The sequence below is a fragment of the Cladophialophora psammophila genome (assembly GCF_000585535.1).
Source record: "Cladophialophora psammophila CBS 110553 chromosome Unknown aczJe-supercont1.1, whole genome shotgun sequence".
Taxonomy (NCBI): domain Eukaryota; kingdom Fungi; phylum Ascomycota; class Eurotiomycetes; order Chaetothyriales; family Herpotrichiellaceae; genus Cladophialophora; species Cladophialophora psammophila.
Window position 1 is genome coordinate 1,769,773 of NW_006912922.1, and position 24,357 is coordinate 1,794,129.

The 24,357-nt window shown below is 51.0% G+C and overlaps 9 protein-coding genes across 9 annotated transcripts; 6 read left to right on the plus strand and 3 right to left on the minus strand.

Annotated features, from left to right (window-relative positions):
• Positions 1-2,113: 2,113 nt before the first annotated feature.
• A1O5_00626 (uncharacterized protein) lies at positions 2,114-2,425 on the plus strand (the record flags this gene model as incomplete). Its single annotated transcript, XM_007741245.1, has 1 exon — positions 2,114-2,425. The coding sequence occupies one exon, from the start codon at positions 2,114-2,116 to the stop codon at positions 2,423-2,425; it is 312 nt and encodes a 103-aa protein (XP_007739435.1).
• An 891-nt stretch (positions 2,426-3,316) lies between these two features.
• A1O5_00627 (uncharacterized protein) lies at positions 3,317-4,316 on the plus strand (the record flags this gene model as incomplete). The annotated part of the gene is made up of 2 exons (XM_007741246.1): positions 3,317-3,590; positions 3,649-4,316. The coding sequence occupies 2 exons, from the start codon at positions 3,317-3,319 to the stop codon at positions 4,314-4,316; spliced, it is 942 nt and encodes a 313-aa protein (XP_007739436.1).
• A 720-nt stretch (positions 4,317-5,036) lies between these two features.
• On the plus strand, positions 5,037-6,059 carry A1O5_00628 (uncharacterized protein; the record flags this gene model as incomplete). Its single annotated transcript, XM_007741247.1, has 2 exons — positions 5,037-5,562; positions 5,737-6,059. The coding sequence occupies 2 exons, from the start codon at positions 5,037-5,039 to the stop codon at positions 6,057-6,059; spliced, it is 849 nt and encodes a 282-aa protein (XP_007739437.1).
• A 39-nt stretch (positions 6,060-6,098) lies between these two features.
• Positions 6,099-7,124, minus strand: A1O5_00629 (uncharacterized protein; the record flags this gene model as incomplete). Its single annotated transcript, XM_007741248.1, has 5 exons — positions 6,099-6,376; positions 6,511-6,595; positions 6,669-6,699; positions 6,767-6,854; positions 6,917-7,124. 5 exons carry the CDS (start codon positions 7,122-7,124, stop codon positions 6,099-6,101), a joined length of 690 nt encoding a protein of 229 aa, XP_007739438.1.
• A 1,791-nt stretch (positions 7,125-8,915) lies between these two features.
• A1O5_00630 (uncharacterized protein) lies at positions 8,916-11,129 on the minus strand (the record flags this gene model as incomplete). The annotated part of the gene is made up of 1 exon (XM_007741249.1): positions 8,916-11,129. The coding sequence occupies one exon, from the start codon at positions 11,127-11,129 to the stop codon at positions 8,916-8,918; it is 2,214 nt and encodes a 737-aa protein (XP_007739439.1).
• A 210-nt stretch (positions 11,130-11,339) lies between these two features.
• On the minus strand, positions 11,340-12,849 carry A1O5_00631 (uncharacterized protein; the record flags this gene model as incomplete). Its single annotated transcript, XM_007741250.1, has 2 exons — positions 11,340-12,252; positions 12,302-12,849. 2 exons carry the CDS (start codon positions 12,847-12,849, stop codon positions 11,340-11,342), a joined length of 1,461 nt encoding a protein of 486 aa, XP_007739440.1.
• A 532-nt stretch (positions 12,850-13,381) lies between these two features.
• Positions 13,382-15,620, plus strand: A1O5_00632 (minichromosome maintenance protein 5 (cell division control protein 46); the record flags this gene model as incomplete). Its single annotated transcript, XM_007741251.1, has 2 exons — positions 13,382-15,054; positions 15,116-15,620. The coding sequence occupies 2 exons, from the start codon at positions 13,382-13,384 to the stop codon at positions 15,618-15,620; spliced, it is 2,178 nt and encodes a 725-aa protein (XP_007739441.1).
• A 4,350-nt stretch (positions 15,621-19,970) lies between these two features.
• A1O5_00633 (uncharacterized protein) lies at positions 19,971-20,593 on the plus strand (the record flags this gene model as incomplete). The annotated part of the gene is made up of 3 exons (XM_007741252.1): positions 19,971-20,335; positions 20,387-20,490; positions 20,538-20,593. 3 exons carry the CDS (start codon positions 19,971-19,973, stop codon positions 20,591-20,593), a joined length of 525 nt encoding a protein of 174 aa, XP_007739442.1.
• Positions 20,594-22,187: 1,594 nt separating this feature from the next.
• Positions 22,188-23,947, plus strand: A1O5_00634 (CAMK protein kinase; the record flags this gene model as incomplete). The annotated part of the gene is made up of 2 exons (XM_007741253.1): positions 22,188-23,337; positions 23,403-23,947. The coding sequence occupies 2 exons, from the start codon at positions 22,188-22,190 to the stop codon at positions 23,945-23,947; spliced, it is 1,695 nt and encodes a 564-aa protein (XP_007739443.1).
• Positions 23,948-24,357: the final 410 nt, after the last annotated feature.

Sequence of the window (24,357 nt, forward strand, 5' to 3'; positions counted from 1 at the left end):
TCTTTCAGACTACCCACTTGGGGTGCCTATGTTAGCTAACTTAGGTATCGTACATTATTTTCGTGATCGCGATGGGACAGCAGCGGATGACTCGGAGAGGAACCTAGCTACAGGTCATTATCCTTCTGAACTCTCCCTTGCAGCACTCCCAAAAGTCGGGACTCCTCTACGGTCCAACCAAATAATTTTCGCAGAGCTGGTCATTTCAATAAGGGGTTGTCTTACGGAGAGGTAGAGTCGAAATGTATTTATTGCCATTGAGACGTTTAATTCATCAGTACACAAGATCTCGACGCTTAACCCATCCCAAAATCGAGTCGAAATTTCGGCATGTGTGAACCATATTAGATTCCACGTATATACTGCCCCTTCCTTCATGCCATCGTGTTGGTACGGGTGTCAGATCACCGTTGCACATAAGGTACTGGCGGATCTGGTCGATGCAATGATCTGTTGTTCACATTAGAGACTCGAACATCTAGAATTCAGCTGGATGTGTCCCATCAAGAGCCATGGCAGAGATCCAAAGTAACTTACAGTTGTGTATCTGGGAAGGATGATGGATGTCTTGTTTCATGTAGTAATCCAAATCAAGATGTTGCCTCAACGTGTTCTGTGCACAGCTTTTAGCAACGCTAATCAGGAGCGGGGCCTCATACTCTTACCACACAGTGTAAGGTATGTAAGATGTCGAGTCTATTAGAGTAAGAGTAGCGGCTTCAAACACACGGACTCAGTAACTGAGCATAAAACTTACCCTCCAACGTATTGCTTTTGGCCATCAACTATGTCATAATAGCCATCGAAGTCCGGGCCCCAGACGCTCAAGGCCTCTGATTCAGACAAATAGAAATACCGGTCTACCATCTTGTCAGTATCTCTTGATTAAAATCGCTTCTGAATCTCGAGGCCCAAACCGTTGATCAAGTCTGCCCAGTTTTGATCAATCTTTGGGCTCGGGGAGCCAACGTATTGGATTTGATCAGGCTCACGAGCTAGATACGACGATCCGTTGGGATGGAAATGCAGGTCACCGGTGAACTTTCGTGTTTCGATAGAGATCTTTTGGGCTGCCGTCCCTAGCTTCAATTTCAGCATTTCTGTGCACTACGTTGAATAGAAGGATCAACGGGCTCACCTAGTTCAGTAGCCCATCCTGTTTCATAAGAATGTGCGATGTTGGGTCCACGCAGGGTATGCATGGTGATTAGGACTGAGTAGATGAAGAGCATTATTATAGAAGTCACTAAAATCGTGCTCTTTTGCGTCGCCAAAAACCTCCTTTGTTGGGTTTGGCGTGTAAACTGGGAGCTCTTCTCGTTGGCCGGAGCACTGTTGCCATTTTCTTCATCTTGAGGCAGTGGGGAGTATTTGGAAGAGAGCGTCGACTGCGAACCGGCCATCTTTTTAGAACCTGAGACGGTCAAAAAAGAATGAATCTTGGGGAATGTGCAGTGGGAGAATAGTGTCAGAAGAGTCTCTGAATTCTTCCGGAACACGCCAGGTTCAGGCGATCCATTCACTCCAGTCGTTGGAAAATTTAGGGAGTACCTGTAATCACAACATTCGAAACACATAGACATAGGCCCACTATACATGATCTTTACCCATCGTTTTACGACGCGAAGTGGCTCCTCCTCCATTGCCTTTTTCTGGATAGGCGTCTATGCACAGTCGTGCTGATTGCAGTCTTCGGCCTTACACCGAACAAATCATGGATCATACAGTCATAGGATGTGACACAAGGAGATCCTACGTAGAACTCTAAATAAATCCTCGTTCGAACTGTACGCTGGTATGTCAGATTCATGGAACACCCTTGTGCAATAGTCAGTGTCTTCGGACATGGTCATTGCCATGATCCTGCAGGAGTTCCATCCTCGTGAACGCATTAGATTGAATCGAACATCGTCATGTCAAAGTCGGTGAGTTGCCCAAAAAAATCGACCCTCCGCAAGTCGATGTAAGACTGCTTTCTATATAAGAGTATATCCTTGTAGAAACAAGAGTTTCCTTTCCTCATCACCTCAACACCTGTCCATTTTCTCAGTCCTGGGGAGGACCATCTCACATTTTTGAACTCGCACGTTAATCATCGGATTAAGTCGCAAATATGCACTTGCCCTCAGTCTTAGCTCTCTTTTCTGTTGGCGCGGCAGTTCTGGCTATACCTTTGAGCGGCCCTAGCGTCAATCTCGATGTTGCTCGTCGTGCGCCAGAAGAGACGACCATCGATTTCGACAAACGTGAAGAAACTACCATTGATTTCGACAAACGCGAGGAGACCACTATCGATTTCGACAAGCGCGAGGAGACCACTATTGACTTCGACAAGCGCGAGGAAACCACCATCGATTTTGACAAGCGCGAGGAAACCACCATTGACTTCGACAAACGCGAGGAGACCACTATCGACTTTGACTAAATGGTACGGAAAGGGAACGAGGCTGGATAGCCATGGTGGAGACGAAGAACGCGGTTAGAATTTCTGAATCGGCAAGCGAATGCCGATCATTCAACCCCTGCGAGACAGAAGTACATACTAGGAACAAGCTATCACTTCTTGGTACAAGTAGGAGCTAGTAGCTGTCGCCATTCATTGGTGCCTTATCGAGAAGTTCAGGCGTCCATCTAGTCAGTTTCAAACAATCAATCAGACTTGGATTTCCCTCGCTCCTACCGAATGAAATCAACAAGTGCTCTCTTAGGAGTAGACAATACAAGCTTTTCACACATTCGTAAGCTATAACCGGACTCGCGGATAGTTGCGAGACAAATGCCTGATGAGGAAGGAACGAGCCGGGTTAAGGATCGGACGTCCTATTCTCCACTATCAATGCTACGGTTACCCGACCGGTTTGAAGGATTCCTGGTGCTCCATCAATATTGGAATGCCATGTAAGAGTGTGTACTTGTAGGGCAGACAATAGTCTCTCGCTACGTCAGGACTCCACACCTAGCATCATGACATGAAGGCTAGAGGAAGCTTTGCAGTTCCTAGGGCTGACCTTATCGTATTGTTTCGATAAACGTGGGATTGCGCATGCCTGAGCAGCGAAATGTACCCATTCGCGACCGGCAAACCGGTGGTTCCACGAGCAGTCGAAAACAATTGTTGTCCCATTTACAAGTAGAGATTGTGAACTGTGGAGAAGCATTGGAAGCACATGACCACCTCTTCACCACCAGAGACACGACTCTACCTTACTTCGTCTCCAATTCTTGCATTCTCGAGTCGACCAGACAAAAGCCTCTCTCGACAGCTTTCTTTTTCTGATATTTTTTTCGATCATCATTGGACTTGGACAGCTCCAAGATGGCCGATGAGAACTCCAAGTATACAGATCTTTCTTCACACGGCAATCTGGAGAGCGAGGACCCTCTTCTTCCTGCAAAAGAATCCTGGGAAGCGGAGATTTTCTCAGAGACGCAAGAGCTGTCTCGAAACTGCTACCGTATTGGAAAATGGGCGGTGATCGCAAATTTGCTACTGTTCTCGGTGTCTTTGACGATCCTGTCATGGCAAACAATTTCATGGATCAAGATGAGAAACATCAAAAATCCAATTCTGAGACAGATGGTTACCTACTGTAGGGCCACAGAAATACTACATACGAAACGAGTTCCCTCACTAAACAGAGAGAAAAGCTCCAATCCTCGACGAAGTCGACATGACCTTTGGTACGAAGCAAATCGTAGGCGAAGATGTCGATATCGACCACTCTATCTTTCGGCAGCCACCATCACCAGCAGTTGACGCGGCATGGAACAATCTGAGTAACAAGAATACGATCTGGGTGTCGTCATCCGACATTATTCGGATGGGCAAAGATCCCAAAACCGTTGCCAAATTTCCAGAGTCCTTCAACCTGGGTCCTGACGCTTACGCCGCAGAGCTGGACAGCCTGCACAGGATTCACTGTCTCAACTCGCTCCGCAAAGAAATCTACTATGACTACTACTTTAGGGACAGATTCGGAGATGGAAAGCCGCCTGCACTGCACCAGGCGCACACAGAACACTGCCTCTACGTCCTTCTGCAACACCTCATGTGCGACGCTAGCACCGACATTGTCACTCGCGAATGGGTCGAAGGCCAGATCCTGCCCTACCCGGATTTCAGCATCAACAGAAAGTGCAACAACTTCGACGCCCTCATGACGTGGTACGAGAGCAGAATTGTTCCCAACGACCAGTTCAGAGCCATGGTGATGCCCGAAGACTTCACCCCAAAGCCCGTCTCCGACGAGTTCAAGCGAGTGTTTGGCTATGCCGATGGGCCTGATGCTCCGGGCCATGCTTATCAGCACGATTGAAGTAAAGTTTACTGAGAGCGGAGCTTCCGTATTGATCATCATTATCTCCTTCATCGGGGATTAGTAACTAAAGAGCCGAACAGATAGGGGAGTGATTACATTCTGACTTTGACCGCTTTTGCTCGTCTCTCTTCTCTGGCACGGACTTATCTGCGCACAATCTCTCGGCAGATGTGCCAAATCGCATCAAGGTCACGTGTGAAGTGAGACTGTACCTGCCATTGGACAAGGCGGGTCGATGGGGCGCTATCCCAAAAGGGTGTATAAAATAGCCAATCGGGCTAGTATGATATACGCCACAAACCATGATACGAACACGGAAAGTTTATTACAGAGGGATCTTGCAGTAGCTACAGCGCATACTGCAATCTCACCTAATTAGGCTTTTAGATGGGTCGTGGCGGTCGGGTCGGGCTTCAAGGGTATCTGGCCCACTCATTTCAGAGCCTACACCAATCTGTGTGCTAGGATATTCTCGATCTGACCGTAGGATCAGGGGGTACATATCAGGCAAGACGGGCCCCAGTTATTTTAGGTGACGATGATTGGAAGGTCGGCGATTGTCTCGACGTTCGGACCATCGCCCTCGATACAGTATTTTTTTAATCTGCCCTTTGTTGCTGCACGACGTTCCGGGTATTATCCATCGCGAGCGAGGGGAGTTTTTTTTTTTGGCTTTCTGGTGTGATCTCCGACCTCTTTCAAATCGCTGTTCATAGGATGGAAAGCACAACACTGGATCAGAGACGAGATGACTGCAGCATCTCCATCTCAGAAGTCACACTCTCCGACATACCCGCCATCGTCTCCCTTTGCTCCCGCGTCCTCTCCGGCAACTTGGACCAAGACACCTTCCACCCGCCAGACCCATCCACGGGTCTTTTCACAGCGGCCACGTACACTTGGAAAACCGAAACGCTCAGGCTCTTTCTCGGCCAGAATCCGCTAGCACGGGCATACAAGGCCACTGTCTCGATAGACTCACATAGAACAACAGCAGCCCGTGCAGTCGTTAATGGAGACAACACAACGACCGGATTGCGGCAATTAGTGGCCGTCGCCATATGGGAGGCACCAAAGACTTGCATCCAGTCGCCGTCAGAGATGAAACGTCATGCCGAATACGAAAGGCTGAGAAAATCGGCCTCGTTACCTGCCGAATCCCGGGCGGATGTTTTTGAAGAGGTGATGAACGTGATGGCTAGGACAAAGAAACAATTTTGGGGAGACCGGGGAGATTGTTGGTGTAAGTTTAGCTATTTTTCTTTTTCGGGCTCCGACAAGCTGAGAAAAGCACAACCCTGGTATCGGCAAAGATTTCAGATTTCTGAATGCCTTTCTTTTCCGCTTTTCTCATCATCATTTTTAATCAGAGGGACAGTGGCCTAACAAAATGGGTTCCTGTTGGGCCCGCTGACAGATCTACGACTCCTCCTCACAGAGCCGGAATACAGGAAATGCGGCCATGCTAGACAATTGGTCAGCTGGGGCATCAATCAGGCCGCAGCGCAGCGACTCCCTATCTATCTCGTCTCGACGCCCCACGCCGTCGAGTTCTACAGGAAGGTTGGCTTTGACGTTCTGGGGGAGAGTTCGCACTTCGACGGCAGGTATTCCTACTTTTACTGCCGGAGAGCTGCCGCTCCAAAAGAGTCCACGGAGGGGTGTAACACGACGGATCAAGGAAGGATTGAGTCTCCACCTCTTTCGGGTAAACCGAGCACTTCTGCTTATTGTGGGTAGCGAGATGGGAAGAGAACGGTATTAGAAGTTTTCGTGCCCTTAATCAATCTCTGACAGAGTCGAGTTCCAAGGCAACAAAGCGTCCTCATTGTCAACGTAGCCGTGCGTTGGGAGCGGCTCGGGTCCCAGGTGACCATCTCCTCCCTCACCAAGGGCCTTCAACCTAGCTTGATCCGCCTGCTTCCTCCTGGTCGCCCATACTCTCAGAGGCTCCAGGTCCCGACACGTGTGCTCTTGCTCGAAATTCCCGACTTCGGTGTTGACCGATCCAAAATACATGGTCGTCACCGGCGTCAGGTCCATGTGACACTGGATTACTTGGCGGATGTGGTTTAGACAGTGATCTGTTCCACGGACGCGACTTGTGAGCTTCGGAGTGAATCTGAGATAGCTATCATTTGGAAAGGAAGAGAAGATCCGGGGAGATGGTTGCTTGATAAATGGAACTTACCTGTGTGAACTCTTTGTTTTCGAGGTAGGCCATGTAGTGGCACCTTGAAATAGTATTCGCTATCGATAATTTTGCGGACATGATTCTACGTTTATCACGGGGTAAGCGACGCGCGTCTTGCGGCTGCTGACTGCCTATACTTTTGACTTCGAACTTACCACGCAGTGCAGAGTGTGCAAGACATCAGGACTGTCAGTCGTAGTTTATCAGCATTCTGCCCTAGATCCAGTCTCTTCTCAAAGAGAAAGGGACCCACGTAACAAGAAAACCATCCTTTGGGTGTTCATATGATTTGACGGCCAATGCATCAGCCTCTTCTCGACTCATCGAGAATTGCATAGCCGCTGATTGAACTCAGTGTTAGAAACGACAAGGGCGATGCTCTCCGGGGGCATGGAGTACTTACGTCCAATGAGCTCCGCCCAAGCCTGATCGACTTCGGGAGACGGCTCGCCAAAATATCGGACGTTCTCTGGTGACATGTCCATGTAGAGATGTCCCCCGTCTGTGTACTTCATCGTGCCAGAGAATTTGGTCCTTTTCGTCGCAATCGTAGACTTTGCGGGCTCTATTTTGCGTTTCGTGCGTAAGTTCCTATCACTTGAGAGAACCATGCGTGATGTGGTTAATGTTTTCAAAAAGCCTTACCAAATTCTGTATCAAATCCTTGCTCAAACCCGCTTTTGTGATTGCAATTTCTGGGGTCCGGCGCCCTGGTGACGAACCCCAGACATATGAAGAGTGTCAAGGAGCAAAGCATCCATGGCAGGGGCGACCGTAGTATACACAAGAAAGGAGACGATGAAGAGTAAGTAGTCGTCTTTTCCCTGCAATCATCCAGATCGTCCTGTGCCACTTTGGAATACGAAGACTTCGAGTAGAGCCTTGCGAAGAAACCCATCGTTATCAGTGCTATTCCGAGAGAAGTGAGCAATGATTATGGTTTTTGCGTGCAACGTTCTACCTTGTGCTGGCCTTTAGGAAAACTCAGATCCGTAATCTTTCTGGAAGGCTAGAACTTGGTTGAAGTAATTGAAGGAGACATGGGTTTTGGAATTACACTGGGAAACCTGAGAGAGGTACTTTGATGTTCCATGTTCGGCGTAAGGCAGCAAAATGAACCCCACCCAGGGACAGCCGATCTGTGACGGAGGGACCAAATTGAGGTGGGAAGAAGGCTTATTACCGAGCACTGTGTCATCAGGTTGCCAACAGCGCCATGGAGCCTCATGTCGGGCGGGCAACGGGGGTATCGCGTTAGTAAGTACTAGGTGTGGTCTGGAGTAATACTGTTACTTTCTCGCACCGTGCGAATTCCACTGGGTTTCCTCCGAACTCTCGCCTCATTTTCACTTTCCGCCGCCCGGCCGGACCGTCCCAGACGGCCATTTTCCGAGGCTGGTTACACCAGCAGCTGTGCAATAGAGCGCCCGTTTTCTTCTCGAAGAGGGGCTGTCTGGCCCCAGTAAGCTCATCAACATCCGGATATCCACCAGTAACAGAATGGTGTATCGAGAATGCGATAAAGCTGGCCGGATTAGCGGAAATATGGCCATTGGTGGTCGCAGGACCGAGTAAGGCCGGACCAAATGTAATTGAAAAGACAACTGATGTAATAGGGTTCGTAGGATTCCTATTAGTGATTCAGTCTCCACTCTTTAGTGCATGTATGTAAGGCGCATTTAGAAAGTCGTGGGATGTTATTGGTCCAGTATCCTCATCGTCAGTGTCCTTATGACCTACACTCCGCTCGTCCCAGCCTTACCAGGGAGGTGATCCAGCCTTATCTGGAAGGTGATTAGAATTGCGCGAAATCCTGGGAGTATGGATCGGTCTCAGGGAACGCTCGCCCCGGGTCGGTTCGAGGACAAAGAGGGTAATATAGGGTACAAAAGAGACGAATATCCGTGAAAGGCCACCCAAGGTCTCGTGCCTGGGAAGAGATCAGCTTTGCTGACAGACGCATAGGATAAAAAATGCGAAAGACGAAAATGAAAGGTCGGAAGGACAGAACCAGCGAATCCACCAGTGGGACTTCGACGTTCAAACAGGGAGCCTGCTCGCGCACCAGCGGGGCATCCCCGTCTGCCAAGGGAGTAGAAGTCATTGTCGAACATGAAGAGGCAAGTCGCGGATGAGTGGTCGGTGGGTGTCATTGAGGGGGCGGTAAGCGTGAAAATTGGAAAATTCAAGAATCAAGATGAGAAGATGAATGCTGGGGCACAGTCGATGTCCATTTGCTTCAACTTCTGTCGCTAAAGTGAACCTCGACTTTGACCAGGATTGATACCCTATGGCACTATTACTCTGAACACGCCTCTTCATATGATTTTGCTTCACTCTTCGAGCATCGATACTTACACGTCAAAGGGGTGCAGGATTGCTGGCTGGTGGCAACTCCGTTTTCATCCTATGCACCATCGCTGGTGTTCAGGAAGGCAGACACTTTTGACCGAGTTCGGTTGTTCGATACCTAACAGAACTCTGATGGATAGCAAATCTTTTGCACCCCATTGGTCCACTGACGTCCTTGCAACCAGCTGCGAAAGCAAGACTCCGCCGTCGTCTCTATAGATGGAAACCAAAACTCCATAGTAAAGGGTTCGGTCTTCGGTGGGCCGCCGAGGCAGAACAATCGCCAGGCTCGGGATGTCACCGAGATCAGTGTCGAGAAAAGGCTTCGCGGTGGTCTTGTCCATTACGCGAAAGGTGTACCAGAATGCGTTCAAGACGTCTTGAAACAGGATTCGGTCCCCTACCCTCGAGCAATTCGCGAGAGATCCCAGCTTGAAGCCCGGAAATTGCACGTGCAAGCCAGATTTATCCGCCTCTGCGAGAGACGTCTGTAGCTCGAAGCGACTGCCACCTCGGTCTGATTTCTTTTGATAGGCTGGCAACAGGCCCGCACGGCTGAAGACAAAAGTCTTTGGCGCCCAGCGGAAGCCTTCAGCGTCCATTTTTGCGCCCGAGAAAAACAGTGACACTGACGGGAACAAACGTTGCATTAGGATGAACCGTTGTAAGCGATCATGGTCTGGGGTGGAAAGAATGTCTCGAACGTTAAGGCCCAGTATTCCAGCCAGACAGACCGGTTCATCCGACTTCCAGCTGGTAGAGCGCCAGTTAACGGCCTGGAGAATAAATGCAGCTCTGCTTTCCGGAGTTAAAGATTTGAGAGCATAGAGCTCGCGGAGATATGCCAGTCCCTCATAAGCGATCTGCTCCGGCGCACTCCAACCAGATTCAGGAAACATGTTGCGCGCATTGTCGCTTCGTTCCACCAAACCTTTCCCCTCTAGGGCGCGGTCTTGGAATTGGAAGTGAAGTTCTTTAGCAAAAACCGCCTCCTGGAGCGTCCACAACCTAGACCACCAAACACTATATGAGATCCTCATGGCGATTTCTTCATTTGATGCTCCAGCGGTCGTCGACTTCAGAAGGTCCACATCGACAACGAGAACTTTGGCTGCGTTCTCGTAGATGTTTCGCATTGCAACTATAGCACGCCTCCTTGTGGCGGTATTTTTTGGCTGCACTGGAACACAGAGCGTATCTATCCAGAATGGAACGTTGTCGTCAACGAAACCACGATTATAGAGGCCATTAACTTGGCTCTGCAAGCGGACCAGCTGACAAACAGGCATCGAATTTGCATGAAGATTGCCAAAACCATTTGCCCACACATGTGAAATGCAAACGTATTCACTGCCAGCAATCACATCTAACTTGGGTTGCACACCAGAATCGGAATCAGACAGCTTCAGAAGCGGAGTTAACCCACGGTTGATCAGAGAACAGACTTGATGGACGTCGATTTCCAGATGTGAGCAGTTGCAGCCAGAACTGGTGTGCTGGCTTTTGTATGTTGCATGGTCGACTTGTAACGCCAGGCATTCTGTGATCAAGCAATCTGAATGGTCTCGAGGTACGAGCCGGGGACCTAGCGAGATCGCAAAATACATTGCCAAACATGACTGACCTTGGTGATGTCTGGCAACGTCTCTTCTGCACCAACCTCGCTTGTAGAGGTGTTGATCGATGACATCCCGGGAACATTGGAAGTAGCTTAGATACGGCTCAAAGTCACTTTGAATCAGCACGGCCCGTTTGGCGTGCATCAGCGTCCTAAGAAGGATGTTGATCGAGAGTATGACCGCGTCTGAGAGTGGAGTCTTCCATCCGAGATATTGTTGAAGCGCATCTGTCACTGTTCTAACCGAACCGTCGGTGGCAGCTGTACGGGCTAATTCCTCGTCCTTTGGCCATTCTCGGACTGACCTTTTCCATTTGGAAATATGGTGCCGTAAATTCCTCAAGCTCACCACTTGGTTGCCCAGGTCAGTTGATCGTGTGAAATTGGATGTTTCAACTGGAATCCCGGTCACGCAATGTACCATGCCAAAATAGAGCCAAGCCTGTAAAAATGAAGCTGCCTGGTCTGGAGTATTGCGTCCTCTGTTTGTGAAGTCTCCATCTGAGAATGAGCTAAGATCCCAACCTACTCGGACCGGGTACTCTGCCCAGGTTTGGTTATCGTAGATGAAAGGGCAATCTTTGTCGAACAGAAACGGAATCTCTATGTGAGTAAATTCAGATGACGCCGTTGGTAAGTGATCCATGAGCTGCGGGATGGAGGTTGCAAACTTCCGTTGAAAATAGAGGGGCAAAGAGCGTTCGAGATGTTCAAGCCGCCAAGGTTCGCCTGCTTTGGCCCCCAATGTTGCGGCTGTTAATAGTATGCAGCCTTGTCATGCAAGGGAATTGCTTTGTTCCTTCACCATTGTGCTCGCTCAACGGCGGAAAGAGAGACATGCTACTATCGGTCTCTATCATGTGCTTGTTTCATATTTCGTTTTTGACCTCAACAACTCCCCATGGCGCCAAAACATCCAAGGCATCGGCGCCATTAACAAGGTGCAAAACGCCAGGATTGTAGTTGCCCATCCAACGCCGAGTGCCTTGTAGAACTTCAGGGCAAAGAGGGGAAATGCCGCTGACAGGCCATATCTCGATAGCATAGCAGCACCGGCAGCCGACGCGCCGTAGAGAGGCCCATAGGCATCGACCATGAACAAGTTCATAGATGCATACACCATCACAGTGGCGGTGAATGCCATTCCCTGGAACATGATCGGCACAATCCAATGGACTTCAGAATGTGCTGTCCATGCGAATATCAATAAACAGACAGGGAGAATGAAGGATGCGATCATGCTTGGATAAAGTCGATGCTCAGGAGGGAAACGGTCATCAGCCTCCGAATTTACAGTGCGAAATTGTTTCAAGCGTGGTTGGTAGATGTACATGTCGATCAAGATGAGTGGGCACGGCGCCAGAGCAGTACCAGCCATCAAGCCAAGAAATGACAAGGACTGGCCTGTCAGCATAAAGTCGTAGTAGCGCTGGAAAACCCAGGGCGAAGCAACGACGAAGGTGTACATCAAGCCGAAGAGAAAGCCGTTATATAGGCAGACAATGGTGACAATTGGCTCGGTTACCAGCATATGGAGTGGGCGAAGAAACAAGGTTGTCAAGAAGTATTTGATAGACGCAAGGATTGATCGGCGTTGTTGAGGTGGGCCTTGGATATCGAGCCTTTTCGCTCGCCGTTGGAGGATGGTCTTCTTGTAGGTTTCTTTGGTGAATATTATCGGGATGTAAAACGTGACGATGAAGAAGAGTGTGACCCATTGCGTCCAGCGCCAGTCCCTGGTCTCGACAACAAACCCTCCAAGGAGAGGCCTAGCCGGGAGTTAGTCTCAGGACCTCTCCAAGTCAACTATTGACATACCCGAATACCGCACCGAAGAACGGTATAGAATAGTAGAATGCTAGTGAGACAGCTCTATAACGTCCGGCGGTATAGTCGACGATCGTTGCGGAGGCATTGCTAATAGCCGGGGAGGCAAACACCCCAGCAAAGAATCTGCAAACAGTCAATGATGCAGGTCCCTGGGAAAAGCCCGCCCCCAGGGTAAAAAAAGCGAATATCGGGGTGGTAGTCAAGAAAACTGCCTTGCGACCAAACGTCTCGCTCAAAGGGGCTCCAATGGGAGGTCCAAAGGCCAGACCAAAATTGTACAGCGATAGTGGAAGGATTGCGACTTCTTCCGACACACCAAATCGCCTCGAGACGTCCTCATGCGCTGGACTGTAGACTGAGGCAGCCAGTGTGCTCACAAATGCAAGAAAGGTGACTGCCAATGTCGAGGATATGCGGCGGCGCAGGGAAAAGTTCCGAGGGTTGTCAGGATCATTTGGTCCATCCCAGTCTGTCGCTGTTCGAGCACGCTGTAGGACGCCTCTATTGTCAACTTCTAGCTGTTCAAGCCTCGCCATAATCCATCAAACTGGAAGAACTTCGTATTCCATGTCGCGGATGATTCAGAAAAGAAAAGCGATCTCCAAAAAAGAGCGGTATCGGACAATAAACCGAGCTCTACTCCGTACAGCGGTATCTGATAACCTTTCCCCGCATATGAGACGGATAAATCGGCTTTAGACCTACATTTGACGATCAGGCGGAGGCGGTCCAACCAGCATCAGGGGAGCGACTAAAGCTGTACCAGAAAGAGCGCAGTTGACAGTGGTCCAATGAGCATTTCAACGTAAAGAATTTTGATAAAATGAAGATGAAGGAGAAAGGGCCAGCAAAGGTCTCAGGGGCCAAGATGTCCCCGGCAGTTCTTCGGGTCTTGCACGCCGTCAAAAAATCAATTAAACGCGTCCTTGCGCGTCAAGAACGCGTCGACACGCGCAACTGCGATTCGGAACTGAAACTCCCCCCTCCTCTCCCTTTTCACTGCGAAAATCAATGCGCTTCGTTTCCCTACCTCAAGCACACCAAAAATAGTTCCAACGAGCCTCCATCATGGCTCTCGACTCCCGCTCTGCCTACTCTCTCTCCGTCCTCCCCGCGCACAATGACCAACTGAGCGAACCACGGACCGAACTCCAACAAAAGCTCAGGGATTTCATCCTTGCATTCCAGCTTGACGGCGTGTACATCTACCGGGACCAGCTCCGACAGAACGTCCTCGTAAAGCAGTATTATTGCGACGTCGACCTCGCCCATCTGATCTCATACAACGAAGAGCTGGCGCACCGGCTCACGAGCGAGCCCGCGGATGTGATACCGCTGTTCGAGGCGGCATTGAAACAATGTACACAGCGGATCGTGTTCCCGCATGACCGCGACGTTCAGCTCCCACAACATCAACTCCTGCTCCACTCGAGTGTCGCGCACACCTCGATCCGTGATCTGACGGCCCAGAACGTCTCGCACCTCGTACGCATCCCGGGCATCATTATCGGCGCATCTACGCTATCTTCAAAAGCCACGCTCGTGACGATCCAGTGCCGCGGCTGCGAACACACGCAGCAACTCCACGTCGAGGGCGGCTTCTCAGGCATAACCCTCCCGCGCCAGTGCGGACGAACGAAAATTCCCGGCCAGGAATCTGGAGACCCGTGTCCTTTGGATCCTTATTTCGTGGTCCACGAATCCTCACAGTTTATCGATCAACAGATTATAAAGCTTCAGGAAGCGCCCGACCAAGTCCCCGTCGGTGAATTGCCACGCCACATCGCCGTGTCTGCGGACCGGTACCTAACGAACCGAGTCGTCCCTGGATCGAGATGTACAGTGATGGGCGTGTTTTCAATCTATCAGCAGAATAAAGGCGCAAAGAGGGATAGTGCAGTTGCGTTGAGACAGCCATATTTAAGAGCGGTAGGGATCCAAACGGATGTCGACCACACGGCCACGGGCGCATCATTTTCAGATGAGGAAGTTCAAGAGTTTGAAGAAATGTCCAGATTACCAGATCTCTACGAGCGGTTCGCGCGGTGTATTGCCCCCTCGATCTATGGAAATATGGATATCAAGAAAGCCATTGCATGTCTGTTGATAGGTGGCTCGAAAAAGATTCTCCCTGACGGCATGAAACTGAGAGGTGACATTAACGTCCTCCTTCTGGGTGACCCGGGTACGGCCAAATCTCAGCTCTTGAAATTCGTCGAAAAGGTGGCACCAATTGCGATCTACACTTCCGGAAAGGGCTCGTCGGCAGCTGGTCTGACCGCCTCAGTGCAACGGGACACACAGTCACGTGAATTCTACCTTGAAGGAGGAGCCATGGTCCTTGCGGATGGTGGCGTTGTCTGTATCGATGAGTTCGACAAGATGCGTGACGAAGATCGGGTGGCAATCCACGAGGCGATGGAACAGCAAACAATCTCCATCGCCAAAGCTGGCATCACCACCATCCTCAACGCACGGACATCGGTCCTTGCGGCTGCAAACCCCATTTTCGGGCGTTACGACGACCTCAAATCTCCCGGAGAGAATATTGACTTCCAGACCACCATCCTATCTCGTTTCGACATGATCTTCATCGTGAGAGACGACCACGATAGAACTCGGGACGAAAACATCGCAAAGCACGTCATGGGCATCCACATGGGAAACCAGGGCGTCGAGGAACAGGCCGAGGTTGAAATCCCCGTAGAGAAGATGAAGCGGTATATCAGCTTCTGCAAATCGTAAGTGGCATCTGTTGCGCTGTGCATGGACATGAATAACCTGCTAACAACTTTTCTCCAGCCGTTGTGCCCCTAGGTTATCGCCTGGTGCAGCCGAAAAGCTGTCGTCTCATTTCGTCTCGATTCGAGATCGGGTAGCTCGAGCTGAGGCCAACAGCAATGTCCGGTCCTCCATTCCCATCACAGTCCGTCAACTCGAAGCCATCATTCGCATCACAGAATCACTTGCGAAACTCACCTTATCACCAGTAGCAGAGGAACACCACGTTGATGAAGCAATCCGCCTCTTCCTCGCCAGTACCATGGATGCCGTGTCCCAAGGTGAAGGTGCTGGCGGAATGAGCGGAAATAGGGAGTTGATGGAGGAAGTAAGCAAGGTGGAAGAAGAACTTAGAAGGCGGCTGCCGATTGGTTGGAGCACGAGTCTTGCGACTCTAAAGCGGGAATTCGTTCAGGGGAGAGGGTACAGCGAAGCAGCGTTAGCCCGAGCTCTGCATGTTCTGCAACGAAGGGAGACTGTGCGGCTGAGACATGGTGGAAGTCAGGTATATCGAAGTGGGGTTTGATCGAGGACTGGAGTTAGTGTTTACGAACTGTAACGAGTACATTCGAGTGTAGCCGACACTTGCGGCTGTTTGCAGAGACCGCTGTTCCTGTTTGCCGCGAATATTCGACTTTGAGAGACAGCGTAATGTATAAAAATGGCCAACACACACACCCAGTTTTGCATGTAGTGGCTTTCCGAACCCCGGACTGATTGAGTCGGAAGTCGAAAAGGCATGGCAAATCAGAAATTTCCCGTTCGAGACTTTCCCTCGTTTGTCTTTCGGGGATGGATCGATCATGAGCCAGCTCGGTTACGCGTGAGTCAATCAGCCTGGTGGCTTTAGTCCTCCTTTTCACAGGCCCATCTCGTCACATCGATAGGATTGGACCGGTTGATGACGCGGCGAAGTAACCCGAGTGAGGAAGGAGGACTGAGGCCAGAACGAGAGTGTCGAGCATAGATAGAGCGACAAGCCCCCATGAGGTTGGATCTATGATCATAGTAAGCTAGCAGCAAGAACCATGAGCTGTGGGCCGGACGGAATCACGGGGATGTTACAGATTAGTGCGCAAGCGAATATATTCGGTAAGCGATCAATTTGGATTGCGCCATCTCAGACATATCTGGTGGAGCGGGATGATAGGTAAAGAAGCTCAGCCGTGTTTCTTCTTGCCACAGAACGGCCCAAGAGCATGAAATGTCTTGAAATCGAAACATCCTGCTGAAGCTGAGGTGACATAGGAGCATTTGCTGACTTTGAGATGAACCCATGCTCGACGTTGACTTTGGGGAGTAGCATGCTGCCGACGAGCCACGCAATATCCGAACGCAGTAATGCTCAAAGAGAGTCAATCGACAGTGCATGAGCCAAACGTGGAGCAAGTCTGTGCATCCCAAGACCCATATATGCTGCATCGGGGTGAGACCGCAACTCACATGAACGTTGGCAAAGTGGTCCTGTAACTGCCATTGGCCGGAAGGAGCATGAAGGCTGGAGGGTAGCATCTGGGGCTCGGCATCCGGTCGGCATTGACAAGTCACAAATGGTCTGCTGGCGGCGAGAGCCAATGCAGAGGAGGGGACTGTGGCGCACAAAATGGCATTTCGGATGTTGGATCGTGCCAAGTTGACGGTCCTGATAGAAGCACCCTCGAGGTTGGATGTTGACAACGGACCCCCCCAAGGCGACAAAACCTTAGCATACGGCTTCTTCCGTACCGCAAATTGTGAATACGAACTTCCTTTTTTCCCTCTGGAACGTATTAAGAGAGCAGATGAGGGCCGGGCACCTGTGCATGATGAGAGAAATGTGCTACCGATGATGATGCATGATTCCACAGCTGGACACCCCGCAAGGACGGCAGGAGATCGCCGGCTCGATCTTGAGAACAGCTTCCGAGTGAAAGGTCCCAAATGGCCATGGATGGTTGAAGATTTGAAATACCAGCAGCCTCGTTGGACTCAACTGCTAGATTCTCGGGGAGTCAAAAGAAGCGAATGGACGTCCGGTCGCCGATCACAGTCTTCCACGAACCAAGGGTCTGGCACCCAAGGCTGAGATTCCGGAGGCACCCTTCCTCTTACGTGCTCGGCTCAATGACCCAAGCTCATGGATTGACCAATTAGGGAAAGGGGAACACTGAGCGGCACATGATACTGGACTGAAGGCAAGCAGGACCGCAGGATGGCCATACGAGGCAACCGGCGAAGGCTGTGTGACACTAGCGGGTGTGTCAAACGAGGTGATGATCGGCATGTGAGGTGTACAGCAGTCAAGCAAAAGGCTCATCAAACGGGGGATGGCGCAGCCGATCAATTGATGCAGATTGGCGAAAATCGGACGAGAGGAGGGCCATCTAACAAAATAGAAGGTCGAATTGACGTAAGTGAGAGAGCACCGACAGGGGCCCAGGTGAAATAGTAGTGCTCAAGTGCGGTAGGTAGTGTAGCGCAATGAACAGAAGGGGAGCAGGTCGAGCAGGGTATTGAGGTGGTCAAGTGGTGAGGTGGTCTGCGGGCTTGTGTATGCGCCAAAAAATTGATGCCAAGCACAGGTGGAAGACGTCATGATTGGGTGGACGAGGTGTACCTCGTATTTGGTGGTCAAACCAGGGTTAGGCTATGAGTGGGCGTTGCGAGGGCTCGATTGGGGGGGGGGGGGGGGGGGGGGGGGGGGGGGGGGGGGGGGGGTCCTCGGGCGGTGCTAAGGGGAGCCCGGGAGGCCAGCAACCAGGAAAACTTCAAGTAAGAATTGGCCCAACAGTGATGCGCGTAGGTTCACTATTCCCGGTAAGGTCTTGGGGTCTGGCTATTAAGCACTGCTGCAGCCCCAATGCAGCGGTTCATTCTTCCGACTCCCGATTCGTACCCTGCTGAAACATTTTTGTCGGATTCACCTCAAACTGTCTCGTAACTTCACACCAAAGTTCCCAAACACCTCGGGTTCCGTCAAAGGACCATCCTCTCCCGTCTCGCCGTCTTGCCTCTCTGCCTCGGTTTACAAGATCCTGCATTGAACCTAGTCACCCACTTTGGCTTTTCGGCTGCTCCCTTAGCCTCGAATAGGAAAACCTTGCCTCAACCCCCTCCACGAAGACCCTATTCCTTAACCATTTGATATCCGCCATCCGGACCCGTTCCTTTTCTTGATCGGCTCTCATTCTGCGGGTTGCCTCAGTTTGCGGGGTTTGCGCGGTCCCGCTATAGAGGGGGTTACTCTCTGCTCCCCGCCCTCTTCTGCGCCGTCCTAGCTGCATTACAGACTAGCGGGATGCTGGAGTGTGCGGATATCGCTTCATGCGAATGACCCCCTTGCGCTCTGCAGAGCATACGGCATTGGTGACGATTGCAAGCACAGGGGCAGTCCTTACTGCGATGCACTACTGTGCATTCTATTTTGGTCTGCCCTTGCATCTTAGATCCAGCGTTCTCAGCCTAATCCTTTGCTGGACACCTCTAATTCCCTCCATGATCCCACCATTGAAGTTGGCAGCGCAATGGTGACGGCTTCATGGCAGGTTACACCAGATCTCTGCTCCCCCACGCACATTCTGTGTAGCAGACCAACCCGTCAAAATCCCTGTCTACTAGTCGATCAGGTCCCGGAACCCCAGGCCTGGCTGCAAGTCAATTCGAGTCAGTTTGAGAGGCCAATCATGGAGAAGAATCTCAAGCCCCAAGAAGAAACAGGGACCAGCCTGAACCCACAGTCTGTCTTCGAATCACGATTGCGAGGCATACAGAATTGTGACCAAGTGAGAATGTAGGCCTGGGAGATATGTGACCATGGTTAAAACACCAAGGCGCAGCTAAGTTCCCACAGCCGAACAAAATTCTCTGGTAAAAATAAAAAAAAAATCTTTCCAGCACAGAAATCCCAGATCAGCGACCGCTTTGCCCCCTTAGCGCTATCAGGCTTCAGCACAAAAGTCGGTATTGACATCATGCTTTGCTAGCGCAGCAGAATTCAACCCAACGATTAGATGGTTGCAGCATCAACACATCAGAATCTATCAATAGTCAATATTTCGCTACGCAAGGCAAGTGGTGGCGCATCCCCTTGTCTGCTGTCCGTCCAACATCCTCCTCTCTCGTCCCATTCGCTCCCTCCTTTGGGGACTTACCCTTGTCGAAACCTGGTGGTCACTGGAACAGCAACAAAAATCTGATGCTTGAACCCTCCGAAGTCGAAGTTCGGTTTCGAGTAGCCCTCCATTTCGCCCCTACCCCTCCCTTCTTGAGGAAGCGACATCCTTGTTGACCGGGAATGATTGATAGGTCGCATTCTAATCGCCAGACATTGACACCCAACCGCGGTCCCGTGTTCTAGGCCATGGTCTCCTGCCATTCATCCCGCCTCGAACGCCTGGAGACGAATGGTCATAGCTGAACAAGTGGATGTATTGCTCCTTCAGGCTTCCAAGGGCGGATGCGCAAGCCGGTTGCATCTATCTCTCTCTTCATAAACACACCCGATGAAGATCACCATCTATCCTGCACTGAAGCATCCCTTGCATATGAATCATGCCTAGGACTTTATCTTAGAACATAGAAAAGATCGTCAGCGTCTCTTGAGAAGTTTTAATCTCCTCTGCTCGATCCATCTTACACGAGCTCGCCGACCGATATTATTATTTCTGTACCAACAGTTATTGCATTACAAACCACAGCTTTGGATTTCTAACTCCTTACCGGTAAGAGATTCGCATCATGGCCATGACCCTACACTAATAGCCTACTAGAACGCTCGGCCTGATCCCGAGTCTGAAAAACGAAATCTAGGAAACATCATTTTCCGACAGGCCTAATACGCACCGAGGTTCTGTTTGAACGATCGTGCCCGAACCTGTGGCCATCCCAGGATATCACAATGGAACTCGCCGTCGCACCACCGGCCCGAGTCGCAGCAGGCGTCAAACTTGGGACCCCTCTTGTAGTGACATTCTCGGGACCAGCGCCAATCGCAGACGACAAGCGTGAGAATGGAGAGGTCTTTACGTTGCCTGATCTGAGCGGAATATGGGTTTTCTTATCTCTTACGACTCCCGACATGCAAGAAAGCCTAGCTCCTCCTCGAGAAGATCTTTTGTGCGGGAGGACGGCGGATTCCATACACGCAATCTGCGAGGAACAGGAGGGCGAGCGACCACCGATCGCGTATGCTACGTTCCCAGGTCTCATGATTACTCAACCTGGCACTTACCGCATCAAAGTCAACATTATCGACATGAATGCGTACGATTCAAGGCCGTGGGATATTTCAATGGGTTGCTGATGATCAATTAGGGCATTCATGGACCACGGCGGCGCAGAGGCGGCCGCTACAGTCTTGCCGTGTCTTCATTCTCCAATCTTTGAAGTGGTCGAAGCCAGTGAGCACAGTGGCTCCGGTATGCTCTTTCAGGGCTTCCCCTAAGCACAACGCTAACAGAATCAGGACCACAAGTTGCGGATACGGTCAGACGATTAAGGTCAATTGGTGTCAATTTCTGAGATGAAGAGGAGCGATCGAGCCTACAAGGCTCAGAACCGCCATGGGTCTACAGCGATTATAGGGTACAGGGAGAAAGAGCCAGCACATGACATGACAGTGGGAGGGCTCCTCATATCCGAAGAGGTGTGTTTTCGGCAGGGAGATGGGACACTTTGGTGGTCGGAAGGAGAAGAGACTACAAAAAGGGCTGGTCTTGCGTTGTTTTGGTTTGGCTTTTGATTTTCTTGAATTTTTTTTTTTTTTTTTTTTGTGACAATGCTTGCTCCCTCTTTTCAACTCGTGTGAAATTGACTGCCCGGTCAGTATCTTAGCCAATGTTAGTTTCCTGTTTGCGAGTTGCCGCCAGTCACAAAGGCTGGTACTGCAGTCGATCGAAAGCTGTAGCACAAGAGATCTCGCTTCTGGTAGATCTAGCATATCTACTAAACAGCCCAGCAAGATTCGGTTTGGGGACTTCGGCAGACAGTCCACTGGCCCGATAACGTCGGATCGTGTTTGACGTACAACAGGAGCTACCGCTCTGATGGGACGGTTCATCATTGGTGCCATGGGCTTGGTCCATGATCTACATGAGATTGCCGGAAAGATCTCAAATATTACCCCAAAGCCACCCAGCTGTCACACCGGACACCGACCAAATGAGGTTAGCGCGGGTTTCGCTTCACGTGAGCGTTGTGCCGTTCTGATTGGTGTATTAGCTGCGCGTCGAAGTTGCCTCGTTGGGAGATTGTCTCATTGCTCTGTCTCGTGTGGCTTTGTCCCGCCTCTCGCCTGCTGCACTCCCCCTCCCCCGACGCGATGCGAACTTGTTTCAATCAATTGCCTAACCCTGCGCACCGTGGCTGGGAGCTGGCACGCCCAACACGCCGCACGCCCTGATCAGCGCCCACCCTGCCCACCAGCCCTCCCTTCCTCCCTCCCTGCGATCGACCTCTACGTGCCGTTGAACCTCGCTCTCAGACTTAGCCCGTTCGCCGGAGTTGTTGCTGACACGTAGCGGCAAAAGTCATAGCCAAAGTCTAGCGAGGACTATGCTGACCTCGCAAGGTCCTCCTTCAACTACATACACGCCCGCAGTCACGGACTCCGAACTCGATACCATGAGCATGAGCAGCTTCATCCAACGAAGCAACCTTCCCCTCCTCCCCAACCTCTCATGATCCTGCTAGTGAGGCGACTGCCTGCTCTTGGGTAAAGACTCAGGAATACAATATGACGGACTCTCAGCCTGCGCCCTCGACTTCCTCTCGTCCCCATCCCCATCAGCTCCATCTCCAAGAAGCGAGCGAGAATGGATCGGCTGGGAGACAGTCGTCTTCCTCCGATGTCCAGACATGGGCTGACGAGCGTATCTTGTTGACACCACCCCTCCCAACCTCTGCAATCAATCCTTTGGACCAGGCGCTATATAACAACAGTAATGAACGGGCTTTTCTAGCAAATGCAAGTCAGCAGGCCGTCTCCCACAATGGACAACTCCACATCTCGCCGCCCGATACCTTGCGCATCCACCATGACGCAGCGCATCTCTTGAGCGGACTTCACATACGGACAGATGTTGGGGGTCCTGGGCGTAGCAGCTCCACCCATTCAATGGATTCAGAATACAGATTGCGATCCAGTGCCTCTGCCGCAAGTATACCGCGTCGAGTTCCCAGTATCCGAGCTCATCTTCATTCTTCAGCTGGTTCTGTGTCTCCCGGTACAGTCATCTCTTCGCCCCAGATAGCCGCCATGCTGGATATAACTCCGCTGCCCTCGCCGACCATGGCCGCATTCGAGTCTTGGAAGGCTCTTTCGCTCGCAAGAACCAGATCCCGTGGCTCTTCTATATCCTCCGCCAAAGCTGAAGCATTACCCCCTCCCCTTGTTTCGTCACCAACAACTCCTCGCCGAAATAAAGGCTATCCAGGTTTGAAATCTTCTCCTCCTTCGCGTCCAGGTACATCAGATGGCCAGGTCCTCCCTGCCGAACACACCCGTACTAGAAGCGTCAGTGATTATGTGCCTGAACCTTTGGCTGTGCCGAAGCCCCGAAACATTGCTGTGTCAAGTACTGGGGCGCCGGTCGCGATCACAGAGTCTCCGACGTCTATGCTTCGGGAGGAATACCTCGGTCCACAAAGAGGTTGGAGCAAGTCCCTCGTTAGACCTCTCACACCACCACAGCCAACAATTAAGATAGAACGGAGTCACGAAGATGAGCCAGCCGCAAAACGGCCAAAACTGGAAATCTTTAACGCGCGAAGTGTTTCCACCGGGGAGCCCAGAGCCTATGAAGCGATTCGGATCCTGGGCCAGGGGACTTTCAGCAAGGTCTACTTGGCAGTGCGACAAGTCGACAACGACCGCAAGGACAACGTCGATTACAGGCAAGACAGTATAAACATGGCAGGCGTCCGCGCTCGATCCAGACGACTTGTGGCTGTCAAAGTCGTAGAACACGGTCCAGCCGGTGGGGCCGATGCGGAAAGGATCGAGGTCGGGCTCAAACGAGAGGTGGATCTGTTAAAAGCCATACAACATCCGTCGCTGGTGCATCTAAAAGCATTCGGCAATGATGACAATGCTCGTGCTCTGCTAGTCATGAATTACTGTCCCGGAGGAGACTTGTTTGATGTTGCGTCTAAACATCGCGAGGTCCTGACACCATCGCTCGTCCGAAGGGTATTCTCCGAGCTGGTCTCGGCGGTGCGATATCTTCACCAAAAGTACATCGTTCATCGGGACATTAAGCTGGAAAGTAAGTCCAAAAAAAACCCCCCCAAAAAATACCGCTACTCTGTTTTCTATGCTCACTAGACTCAGATGTCCTTCTCAACATTCCGGTCCGCGTTCACCCTGATGTGCACGACTGGCAAACACTCGATCGCGCAGTTGTAACACTTACCGACCTAGGCCTATCGCGCCGCATTCCCGAACCGCCAGAAAGTCCCCTCCTCACAACACGGTGTGGAAGTGAAGATTACGCTGCCCCTGAAATATTAATGGGCCAGCCTTACGACGGACGACAAACTGACGCCTGGGCACTTGGTGTTTTGCTATACGCACTAATGGAGGGACGCCTGCCCTTTGACCCTCTCCCTGGCGCGCGTGGGGACCCGGCCATACTTCGTGCGCGGACACCACACAGGATAGCGCGGTGTGAATGGGCATGGTTCAAGTATGGCAACCAAGACGGAGAATGGGATCCAGTCAAGGGCGCAGAATTCGAAGGTGCGCATGAGTGTGTGGGTGGATTATTGAAGAGGAATACACGGCGGCGACCGTTGGCCGAGATTCGAGAATTACCATGGGTGAAGGATGGCATTCAGGTCGACGGGGGTCTCAGATGGGTCGAAGAGGAATTGTAACACCACTCAGTCTCCCTTTCTGTTTGTTTTTCTTCTGGGATTCTTTGATTCGGCCTTTGCGGCCAATGAAATAGAGGCAAATGCTCCCTCTCGACTGAACACGGAAGCAGCGATGCGAGAAAAGAAACATAGACTTTGGAATATTATGTACTTGGCTAGCGAGCCCCTCTTTTTCAAGCTGCTGGACTGGGTGTCCATAAATCACCTTGTATAGACCATTGACAAGACAACCAAGATGCTTTTATTTCACAACAAACGCCGAAATTAGGTTGTCGAGAGTCTGTTTACACTGGCTGCACTCTTTCCGCTTTCCATTTTTATACCATTTCCCAACCTTGTTTGATTGGGGGTTTTGTTTGCCGAGTCTCTCTCTGAGTGGTCTTCTGCTTGGGGGAGGCATCGGCGAAAAG